Source organism: Vulpes vulpes, chromosome 15 (assembly GCF_048418805.1).
Source record: "Vulpes vulpes isolate BD-2025 chromosome 15, VulVul3, whole genome shotgun sequence".
NCBI classification, from domain to species: Eukaryota; Metazoa; Chordata; class Mammalia; order Carnivora; family Canidae; genus Vulpes; species Vulpes vulpes.
The window spans coordinates 58,885,610-58,898,406 of NC_132794.1; the positions used below are offsets into that span (position 1 = coordinate 58,885,610).

The 12,797-nt window shown below is 35.6% G+C and overlaps 1 protein-coding gene across 1 annotated transcript in view; it reads right to left on the reverse strand.

Annotated features, from left to right (window-relative positions):
- Nucleotides 1-2,405: 2,405 nt before the first annotated feature.
- The window catches only part of WDR72 (WD repeat domain 72), a 227,726-nt gene continuing 217,334 nt past the window's right edge, over nt 2,406-12,797 (reverse strand). Inside the window, exons 19-20 of the mRNA XM_025994816.2 lie at nt 9,199-9,303; nt 2,406-3,720 (exon numbers count right to left, since the gene is read on the reverse strand). Of these exons, the coding sequence (XP_025850601.1) occupies nt 3,665-3,720; nt 9,199-9,303 (161 nt within the window). The 3' untranslated portion in view covers nt 2,406-3,664. The remainder of the gene's footprint in view (nt 3,721-9,198; nt 9,304-12,797) is intronic.

Genomic DNA, 12,797 nt, shown 5'->3' on the forward strand with positions numbered 1-12,797 from the left:
TGAGGGAGTCGTGCCAGGGAAGTCCCTGTCCTGCCAATGAGATGAGATGAAGTGACATGCAATGTCTTCCAGGGTCGAAGGTTGGATAGAAAACCCTCAGTGGCACGCTCATACTGGGAGACTTGTTCATTTCTTGTTTATATTCTCATACATGCCATCTGTAGGTCCTTGCTGATGAAATCACAGCATAGATTGGCCTGGGGACCCGTGTACACAAAGCCACATAACTTTATCAGAAAGAAATCCACTCAAGAAAGCTTTAACTTTGCAAATTTTTTGGTCATGCTATTTTGAAATTATTTTACAGTGCTCACTATGTACATTTTTACAAAGTAATGACTTTCATATTTAATTTGACACAACTTTGGGTACTTGACATGTACAACAAGATTTTGTGGAGAATCAAAAGGTATATAGTACCGTTTTTAAAAAACTGTGTAATCAAAATGTGTGCAATATAAAATTTTAAAAATTACACGAATAAGCCCATTCTGTGAAAATAAAATTTCAAAATCAATTGGAATTAATGTATTCCAAGCCTTTATTTTAAACACATGGCATTAAACTTCATTCTTAAAAATTCAATTATTATAATGTGCCCTCTGAAGATTGAAGAGAAACACTATCTTTTCTAAAATGTTCACTCGAATAATTATATATATATATATTTTAAATATAGAACATTGGAGGAAAATGTGAAAGGAGAAAAATAAAAATCACCCCAACTATTATCATCTTGAGGTAGAATGTTAATATTCAGCAAAATATTTTCCTATCATTTTTCTCATAGTGGCATATTCAAAGTAGCCTTCACTTAGTTTCTAAACTAACAACAGAATGCTTCAGGTCTGAGGCTGCCTCTCTAATTGTAAGTTTATAATATTATAAATTTTACCTTCTATTTGAAGTGCTTTGCTGTGTTCAGATTGCTTTCCATAAGCCATCTTGTGGAGCATCTTTGCCTGAACCCTGGGAGGGAGCTCTGGACGCAGTATCTGAACACACGGTGGCTAGGTCTTGGCCCTTAAACTTACATTCTTCCTGTAGTCTTTCCTCAGCAACACAGCCAGTAACTAACTCTGAAGAGTAACAGAATCCCCACTTGCAAGTTTGAAAATATGATATTCCTTGGGAGGAAATAGATAATCATAAATATCACCAAGATTAATGCCAAAAGAGGAACACAGGATGATTCTTTTTTTTTTTTTTTTTTTTTAGGATGATTCTTTAAATGAATTATTTATTACAACGACAAGGAAGATTCTGGACACACACAAATTCGTTGCTTGCTAATACAATTGCTCTGCTTGTTACCTAAGGCTAAGTCAAGAAAGGATAAACACCTGTTCAAGAAGCTGCTGGTTTTGGGTTTTTAGCCGTGGTACCGAGAGGTTAGGGTCACCATGTGGTCAATCCAGTTAGTTGTGCGGCAACTTTCTATTTTAAGTTCTCCTTACAAGAGACATTGCTGAAACTTGCTGAACATTAGTTAATATAAAGAAATCATTTTAAAGATATTTTATTTATTTATTTGGGAGAGACAGAACTAGGGAGAGAGAGCATGGGCAGTGCAGAGAGGGAGAAGCAGACTCCCCTCTGAGCCCAACACAGGGCTAGATCCCAGGACTCTGGGATCATGACCTGTGCCAAAGGCAGATGCTCAACTGACTGATCCACCCAGATGCCCCAAGGAATCATTTTTAAACAGACTAGTGGATTTGTCTACATTTGCACATGGATATTAGAGAACATTTAAATGTCTCTCTCTCTAAAACTCTCATTTTCAGGAATTAAAAATTTAATAGTTAATGGTGTTGGCCTCCAGAATTCATATTGATAAAATATTATAATTAGTCATTTAATATTAATTATTAAATTTTAGCAATTGCAAAATGTGATGCCAAACAATTCTTAAAAATCTCATTTAGTAATGTTATGGTTATGCCAGTTCTAATTTCCTGTATCTGGTGACATTATAACATATTTTTCAAGGATTCAATATTGGTTTCTTTAGACCTGGAAAATACTAAATATGGCAACTGTTTAAACTTATTTTTAATCTTCATTGAAAAGGAAATAATAAAGCATAGCTCTAAAAACAAAGATTATTTTTAATAAATATCCCAGAACTTGAACATTGAAGTAAGTTTTAACTATTAAAATTGTCCTCTTGAGAGAATATATACATATTTGATATTGCCATCATCAAAAATGTTTTTGGTATTCCTTCTTGTAATGGCCTTCAGAGCCTACACATAGCATGTAAGAAAATGTTTTTCATTGCTTTGGTTTCTACCTTCATTTTGAAACTTGTTCCAAGTAGCTTTGGACTATTTCCAATGTGTGTGGTGGAGAAGGGGAGAGTATATACAATGATTTTCAAAGATGACAATTTTCCATGATTATTCATATTGACAATATTTTACTCTTTGAAGTACAACTTAAAAGTAATTTCAAGAAATGACATCATATTTTAGGGGGGAAAAAAGAACACAGATTTATGTCTGCTTTACATCCAGGTCAGTTATTAATAAAAAGTTCCTTAAAGGTAGAGACCATGCTATTCCAATGTACAGTTCTCTTCTCTTATCACCCCATTGTGTCCCAGCATAGGACCTGATGCTGCTGCCCTCAAATATGTTTGTTAAATTGAAGTGAATAGAATTTCCCGATTAGATAGATAGATATATAGATCATATATTTAACATTTTATTTCCATTTTTTATGGATTAGGTGATATTTGTATTCATATGCACACTAATAATCTTTTTTTATGATTTTCTATAAATCCAGGAATTATACAAGTCACAACAAATAAATCAGATCACTAACGGTTTTAATAGATGAGCACTTTGTTCCTGTTTATATTGCTTTGCATATTTTAGTTCAAGAATTCCTGCTAGTCAAACTTCTTTCTGGGAAAAGAATTACCAGAGTTTATACTTAAAAAGGATCAATTGCAATGTGCTCTAAGTAGATATATATAGTTCACATCTATAAGGCCAACAAGATCAACGTTTGGCTAAAGACATTGGCTTCTATGTCATTAGAAGTCCAAATGAACCTGATCACACAAGATTGGTCCCTGTTATACTATCACTTATTTGGGCTAATTGATGACTAAATGGAACTGGCTATTTGTTGACAACATTTCATGCTTTGACGAGATTTACTGCATGACTGATCCATATTAAAGCATATACTAAAACAAAATGTTCTAAGCTAACAAATCAAATAAATTTGGTAAAGTTTTAGATTAGATACATTGAGGCAGAATTAAATTTAGAAGCATTGTATTTTACAATATTTAAAAGAAATGTGGTTTTAATATTGTATACATAATCCAGCAACTGAAAAAATGGAAGAAAATCTAAAACAGTGTTAAATTTGTGTCTGCAGACTGGCATTCCTTGTTGGAAATTCTAAAGGAAAGTAAGAAGCAGGAATGTAGAATGATTTTGACAATGATTTTCTAAAATTAGATCAATTCAGATAGTTTCAATCAGCAATTATATTTTTATACACTCTTTCCAAACTATTAGCAAATCTACTTAAAATCTAATAACTTGACCAATAACAGTATAGTTTTTATACAACAGTAAACAAATAGCATGTTTAGGTGTCATAGTTTGTCCAAATCTGATTCCTGTAGATAAGATTCCATTTAGCACAGCTTGCAGGAGCACACCTTCATTATCCATGAATGATGCCTTTGCTTACCTAGAAAGGAAACAGATGATCAGGTTATATGATTAGGTAAAGAAAGAAGAAAGAAAGGAAAGGAGGAAGAAAGCAAGAGAGGAATGAAAAAAGGGAAGGATGAAAGGAAGGAAGGGATGAGAAAAAAAATGAAGGACAGAATTACCTATAGTTCCTATATTTTTTCTATCCTAAAATTTCAATGTTAATATAATAAAAAATATTCTTTCTTATAAACTAGGATTCAGGTAAATATATTTTCATTGCATACATTATTAATATAGGTTGTTTTTTCTTTTAATTGCCAAGAAAGATGAAAGTTTTCAAAAAGATGACTTGGGCTTAAAATTAATAAATTTAAAGTATCTCAGTTGCTCTCAGAGAAACCCACAACTGCAATTTTAGGATCAAATGTTATAAATGTTAGTTGAAAACTGGTTTGAATTATAGAATCAAAAAAGCATTTAAATTTCAGACTACTTGGATGATTATTATTGTAGGCTAAAAAAATATCACTTGATTTAAATTATTTTGTCTAGCAAACATATTGGAGCACTGTATCTTAGTTAAGCACTTCTAAATACATTTAAATACATTTATATTAATGACATGACCAGGCATAGTAACCCCCACTCCTACTGGCAAAGACTCAAAAAGCTGGTTATTTGGTTTAGTTAAATGTGTGTGTGTGTGTGTGTGTGTGTGTTTAAGCCTAGAACTTTACATGTTTTTAAAAATTATTAGGTTGATGCTTAAATTTTTCCATTTGGGCAGCTTTTTAAAAATGTCGATATTGTTAAACACAACTGAAGAAAAGGGTTTATGTGTTTTTACTACTGAAATTGTTCTTACTCCTTCTAGAACAATTTTTTTAGCACTAACCCTAAGAAGTGTGTTCTTGATAGCTATGATTGATGGGCTGCTCACACATTACACATTTTTTCTGCTTCATGCATCATCATCAGCCATCTCCAGCACTCCAGTCCTGAATCTGTCCTACTTTCTGTTACCTGATTTTTGCTGTTGATTCATGAGCTAGAATAGTAAAAGAAAAAAAAAAAAGCCCTCCACCTTGGCTTTTCACAATGTAGTACATCCCCTGGAAACTGTGAGAAATCTAGTTTTGTTCATCAGATTCATGCAAATGCAATATTGATTGACAATGATGTATATAGATCTATACACATAACGTGCTATATAAAAACGACTAAAATGTTCTCTTAATGCCAGAATGCATACTGATTATAAACTACTTCGGAATGACGTGAAAACACTGATCTGAATGCCTTTTTTTTTTTTGGACTTTCAAGCTCTCTCTTGCCACTATTTTCAGCTGAAGCTGTTTGAATGTACTGTCTCTAGTGCACTAGCAAGTAAAATTCTTAATTTTCCAAGCCAATAAGGTGATAAAAGCTCAAGGTCTCTCATTAGCACTTGGATAAAAATCACGAATGTCACACTAAATTTTTTATCATCATGAGTGCAAAGATAAGGCACAAGGAACACTTTTTATTATATTCTGGAGAATAGGAATTGAGCTTTCATCACTGTGCATGAAGCAGTTAACAAGAAGTTAACCAGCAAAAGACTGCACTATTTTTGTGATAGCATCTTTCAGATTCAGAAGTGATGAGGCTTTAAAGAGCCAAAGAAAGAAAGCCTAATGGCCCTAAAATCTGAAAAAAGGGGAGCTGTAAGTTCACAATGTTGCCTCAGTGCTTCTATTACTAGACATCAAAGATATTCCCACAGGTTTTGGGAATGTATAAATGCCAGTGAAGAAGCAAGTAGACTTCACAGAATCTAAGCCAGAAACTTCAATCTGGGATTCACCTGTGAGTCAAAACTCTTTGCTAATGAATTATTCCAAAGAAAAGACACTGCTGAGGGAGACCTTAACCTATCAAACAAGACCTCCAGGTTCACTAGCAGGGTCAGAGTAACAAGAATGCTCTAGTCTAAAGTTGCTTTGCCAACCTTAATGGACTGCAGGCACTCACCTGGGTATACAGCTTGAACCAATAAAGAGATCATGATGGCATGATGAATAGGTAGAGTGCTCTAGAGATCAGGTGAACAACCACTCCACCAGCCCTCTAAATTGTGACCTAGTTGCACACTCTGGCCCATTTACAAATGGGTCTTCCTAGTCAACTCAGTGCTGGAGAAGCAGTGATATCAATGGAAAAATACACAGTCTGCAGATTGAGTTCAAGACCCATTGCATTCAAAGATAATCAATGCATAAAGTCAGTCTTATTTTTTACATAAACTTAAAAAGTTTGGTTTCATTAATGACATTTTAAAATGTTGTATCAATGTTTAGAAAACTTTAACTTCACCTTTAAAGAAAGTAAAACTATTATGGTTTTTCTGTGCTTCACTATCCTTTTGCTCTCTGCCTACGTAAATGAATTGGTATCTGCCATACGAAGTTCTAAGAGCAAAGGAAAAGGATGTTCAGGGGATTTGCAAAGAAAAGATTTTATTTGGAAAGGACAATATGTGAAGCGATATTCTTGAACTATGCTTGGATGGGAAAATTTTTTGTTTTTATTTTCTATATGCTATTTGAGCAACTGGTTTGTTCATTAAAAATGATGTAATAAATATATTAGTCATTTAGAGTTGCATAGATAAAACCATGTAAGGTCAATATCCATTAAAGCTAGAAGACTGACCACATTCAACTTTGTAACAGGGAGGATTTTGCATGTACATGAAAATATTAAAAGGACTTTTGAGTGAACCACCATACGCCAGGTGAAAATGGTAAGAACAATGCGTTCAGATTTGAATGCACTCCTCTCCATATAAGGAATAACGGATATACCAATGTAATTACAAACGTAGCTACTGAAGTCCCTCTGTTGGTTTGATGACACCTTCCCAAAGCTTATCCCTTAAAGCTCCCAAATTTTGCTCTCTCTTCTAACAGAGCATGGTTAAATGTACTTTCCGGAGGAATCCCACTTACACATGGTAAATAGAGGTAACTAAACCACTAAAGTAACGTTTATAGTTTTGGAGCCCCTCCATTTGAATGACTTGGTATTTTTTCATTAATTTTTGGATGCTGGGAAGTGGACAGTCATATTTTCACAGTGCAAGAAAGTCCCTGCATGCCACCAATTTCACATATCTTCCTTCGTGTTCAGTTTTAAGAATTTTCCCTCTCAAATGCTCATACTTCAAGGAAATGCACTCTCTCATCAAAATCTTTCTTACTAAACAAGCACCTCTGTCAGAAGTGTCTTAATTTCTTATCACAGAATTTTATCCACACGAGGAGCAATAAATAATTCATGTCATTGCCTCTTTGTTGTGTGTCCCTGAACTGCACAGAGCTGGAAGGCTGACAGCTGTGTCAGGACAAGCACCAAAGATCTGACATGACAAGTGACTAACAAGTTTCTTTCAGTTCATAGTGAAAGAAGACAATGGCCCAAAGTGCAGAAAGAAATCCTGAAACAAAATAAAACTGCTTCTTTCTTTTTACCTAAGTGTTTGCTATGAGCTTATTTCCAACTCACAAGCCCTGGTCATTTTATAGGACTGCCCAGCCCCCTTTATTCCTCACACTCGCTTGGCCATTTACGCCTGGCCACGGATCAATATGAGCAATTCTTGGAGAAATACGATGTCTCCATGACAACCAAGCCACAAATTCTCAGTGGAAGGCAGTGAGACCAGTAGTGAACTCTCCAGAGGTTTCTAGGCCTATAAGGCAAGATGTCTTAAAATGCAGGAATGGACAGAGGAAAAAGCCAGAGTAATTCATTCTTTATTACCAGTTTAATGATGTCCGATGTATAGAACAGTACTCACTTTTTAAGTTAAGATTCTTTATCAGTACCTATCTTTTCTAATTAATCTTTGTTTTGATAGACCCTTTTGTTTCTATCAATCAGGTAAACCCTGTAATATTTGAATTTTACTACAATTCCCTTCATATTGAGGGATGACTGAAATTTATTCTACTTTTGAAAAAACATAAAGCCAATCTGTCCTTGCCGAAAACAATGAACATTTAGGTAAAGGCTCAACTCACAGGTTTAACTGCCTAGGATGGATAGAAAACTGTTTACTAAGACAGTTTAAAAATCTAGTCAAAATTAGGTCATTTTTGTCAAAACTAGAAGCAGTTTTAAAATAATTTAATAGAAATGTGATGCTATCACCGCCATCTCCCTTTTAGAGTGGGACTAACCTACATTTGTTTTTCAGATATTATGGCAGGAGGTGGGCTTAATATTTTGATTAAAAATTTCTGTCAGTGAAAAAGATGCCATTTCTCAGTTCCATGGGATGCTAAAGCAGAAGTGTGGTTGAGAACAGACACACGGCAGCAGTTCATCTTTTGAGGAATCTTGGTGTAGTGGAGGGAACTGAAATACAATGCCATCGCCACTGGGCCTATTGGGGTTCTGAGATGACTTAGGGGACCTGACATAGATTGCAGGCTGCACCTTTCACTGAAAATTAAATCTCAGTAGCTCTCCTCGGGGAAGGATCAGGGGACTGTTTGCAGCTGCCCCCTGTCAGCGAAGGCTACAAGATTTGGAAATCTCTTAACTAAGCTGACAGGCCACAGAGAGGATGAATCAAAAATCTGATACAAGGATCAGCACACAAAGATGCAAGAGGGTCGAGGGTACACAGGCAGCCAGAGAAAACAGGAAAGGAAAACGTTTGGTGGGGGAAGATGGTTAACTCTTTCACTCATGGTAATAAGGTCCCTTCTAGCACCTTATGACTTTGTAGTGATCCGGGAATGTCATTCAACTTTCACAGGATTTTTTTCTTCCCCTTTTGCTTAATTAGTTGTTAAAGACTAGACATGTTTCGAAACAAGACAAGAACAGAAAGAAAAATCCCTGCTTAAGGGTTTCTGGCCTCTATCCTTCTGCTACATCTCTGTCTATTCTTTCTACAAAGAAAATACAAACCTAAGTAACTTGGGACATGGGTAAATTTTATGGCACGAGGAAGGGTTATTACTTCCTTTTGTTTTGTTTGTTCTCGACAGTTGACGTGTCCCTGAGTCCATGACTGTTCTGCTAAAATCCTTGCGTCCCCGTTAGAATGCTGTCTCTGTTTAGAAAGGCAAATAGCTTGCAATGATGGTAATCTGTGTCTCTTTAACTCTCCACTTCCGCTTGGTCCCATTACGTGAATATTTAAAATGCTACCATTTCTCCAGTTTTCAATCTTGGCCTCTCTTAACCAGTTTAGCCTAAAAATTGATGATAATGAACTAATAGTGTCAGCTTCCCTTCTCGGTCATAAAGCCTTTGTACTTCCTCCAACTGAATTCTTGATGAGAGAGGAAAAGGTAACAGCCCCACACTGTGACCCCTGGAGGTGACCATTCATTTGACAGTGCAGCTGCTAAGAGCAAACGGCATCACAATGTCCTCCCTGCCACCCCCTTCCAAAGACCCCAAAGCTGTGTCAAATTTATCATTTTATACTTGACTATTTTTAAATGGCTTTCACCTGGACTCTCAGACTCTTCCAAGACACATCTGTCAGGCATGTCCTCAGTGTCTTGGAAGTTTGCCGAGTTTGAGTTGCTGTCATGCTTGACCGGACTGACTGCAGCTATTAAAAAAAGAGAGAGAGAGAAAGAGAGAGAAGAAAGAGAGCGATGAAAAAATAGTAATAAACACTATTAAAACATTTCCTTTCAGTTGCCCAGATATTTCCAGGGACACACTATGTAAACACAAATAATAAATTGAAATAAAATGTATCCTCTAAGTATGTATTGGCAGACATGTAATTAGTTGAAAAATCTATAGATGAGACTTTATCTTACAAGAAAAATAAGTTCATGGCATCAGCTTAAAAGCTACAAAGTAACAAAGTGATCCTCCAAAGTAGAAATCGTATTTTTAATGCATAAATCTAAAACAATATACTCAATTAACAGCCATAGGACACAGACAGAAGAATATCAGGCTGGTCAGTTAGAAAGAGCCACTCTGCATGGGTGCAGTGGTTCATTTTGTCACATAAATCACAGCTGATGAACACTTTCTATGCATTTTGTTACTTCTTCATCAAATGAGAAACCAAACACCAGAACAAACAACAAATAAATAAAAGTCCTATGAAAATAAAATTAAAAATACAGAATAAATACTTGGCAAATGATTAATAAGGAGGGCCAATGTTTTGAATGATGACTTTAGACAACTTGTCATTATCTTCTGAATAGAAATATGAATAGGAACAGGAACGAGTACAGAAATCTAAAATTTCCTATAAACACATTACACCACCAGCTCCATTAGAGAAATAGACTCAAGTTTCCACATTTTTTTGCACAAGTTATAATACTTGGTCTAAATTATCTCCCTAAGTAACATATTTCCATGTTCTATTTGTTCAAGGAGTCACTTGTCAGGAAAAGTGGACATTGTCTTCATGAAAAAAACTCAGTGAATAACAAAACAAAGCAAGCCAACAATAATATAAATTATGTCATACTTACTTGTCTGAGGCCAAACAACATAAATATGTATATTATTGACTACTGCTAATTTTATCTATTGCAAATTGCTGCAGTAAACACTACTACTGTCTTTTCAGGTCTTGATAACACACACACATATTATTTATAGGCCATAAATGCAAGAAAGGAAATATATAAGCCTTACATGAAATGATATGTTTGTTGGCACAGGGGAGTAGGTCTGGCCACTGTTCCTAAGCCTCCATTAGGAAATGACAGAGCAAAGGCTGGAGGCTGTGTCACTTCACATCCATACTCAATAAGTGATACAAAGGAGCACACCCAAGGTCCAAAGCAGTGTTAGCAGAGCTCACACCTCTAACATTCCTCATCTTATTTCCATGGAATGTATACAGCATTGGTGACCATAACTTGAAGCCCAACATACACACTTTAAAGGAGACTAGTAACATAATTCTGGTCCAAATAATTCTCTTGAGTTTCACCAGTCCTCTCAGAACACAGATAGTTCTCCTCTGTTCTCTGAAAGTGTGAGCATAGAGTTTGAAATCACTGCTTCTCTGAAGCCTTTTATTTGAAAACAAAACATGGGAAAAATGTATGATATTCTGGCATTTAAATCCCCCCCCCCCAAAAAAAAATTTAAGTAGGTACCATGTCTGTTTTATGCACCTTTATCTGCCCTGGGCTATAGGAGGTATTCTTAAAGGATTTGTGGAATGAATGAGTGAACAAATGAATGAAGCAGAGGTATCGCGCTAGATGTCCTCCTGATCCAAGAGGATATGTGCTTTGAATTATCTTCAATTAGATCCATTCAGGTTTTAGTTTAGGCCCACTTGAGATAAAGGATGCATATTTGTAAAATGATGGTGCGGGTTAGTTTGTAATTTGGAGGAGAGACACATATGGCCTAAGTAGTTATTGGTGTAGCTGCCTTTAATTTTTCTCAGTTTAGATCATACAAATTATTTTTGAATCCATCGATTTTTGTAACATGTTGAAGTGGATAATTAAATGCATCAAAGTCACGGAAAACTATATTACACTGAGCAAGATTTACTGGACTGTTTTTTTTTTTTAAAGATTTTATTTATTCATGAGAGACACAGAGAGAGAGGCAGAGACATAGGCAGAGAGAGAAGCAGGCTCCCTGTGGGGAGCCCAATGGTGGGACTTGATCCCAGGACCCCTGGATCATGACCTGAGCCAAAGGCAGATGCTCAACCACTGAAGCACACAGGTGCCTCAGGACTGTTTTAATAATCTTTATTTCTATATATCTTGTTAATTTCCTGAACTATTTGCATTGATATTTATAATAGGGAATGAATCCTACAGCTAAATCTGTTATTAACAACCAGTGAGTTAGCATCTGTGTTTATTGGGGAAAATGCATTTCTCTCGTCATCCCATACATTGTTCTTTCATAATTTAAAATTTTCATCCACTCATTGATTTGCTTATTCTTCCAGCAAGACTCTGTTCTAGACATAGGACCCTCAAGAAGGAAGAGAACATGGTATTAGAACAACAAAGTAAATGCTTGTAACAGTTTCCAGTGGCAAAAAAGTGGTCCCAGGAGGAACTGAATCCCAAACCTCTCAAGAAAGTCAGAAAGTTAGATGTAGTTGTAGCTGCATGATCTTCATTATACTCATACTAGTAGGTACCATGTAATTCTTTTTGTCTCTGATTTTGGAGGGTGTCATTTGTGGGGGTGGGGGTGGTAGGAGAATAGAAAGGATTATTCTTAAGGTATTTTGCTTAATTACATTTTGGCTTCCAAATTTGAGATGGTACAAGATTTGTCATTTTTACTGGCTAATGTATAGAATATCTGGTTCAATTTACTATAGAAGAAATACCTACATTCTGTCAATTGGGAGCAGTGGACACTGGAGAGGTTAATTATTGCCATTCCACTTTTTTTTTTCTTTCTTTCCTTTTTTTCTTTTGATAAGCCAATCTTTGCAATTGTTCTTTTGGGTGTTTTCTGTGATGTTTCATCATTAAACTCTGACATGATGTGTGACTGAGGCTTCCTTAATGAATCATTTCAAAAACAATGAAATCAACAAATATTGATCTAGTGCTTATTATGGGTAGAGCTCTGTGCTAGACTATGTGAAGGGTAAAAAAAATAAAGGCACTTTTAATGTGCCCTCATACAACTTGTGATCTAGTTGAGGTATACTGAAAAGTAACCAATAGGAGTGTTGGAGACAATATTCCAAGAGTGACATAGTTTTTAGGAATGCAGAAGTAATTCTGCAATGGGGGGATTGGGAAGTGAATTTTGAATTAGATATCCTTGAAAAGGAATATGGGTAGCCCAAAGGGAGCTTATTCAAGGCAAAAGAAAGAAGGTATGAACCCAGGCATGGTAAAAAAAAAAAAAAAAAAGTACATTAGCCCCAGTGCCACAAATGTATTTAACAGAATGTTGCTGCCTACTTTATGCATTTTTAATGAATTCTCCTAACGTTGTCTCTTTGAGCTTTTCCTAAATTGCTGTTGTGGCTAATTCTTCTCACCTGTAGAAGTTAGCTATAGACAGGTTTTTCCTTGCCCTAAATAGTCAATAATTTGATCTTTACTGATGGTGGGCCCATTT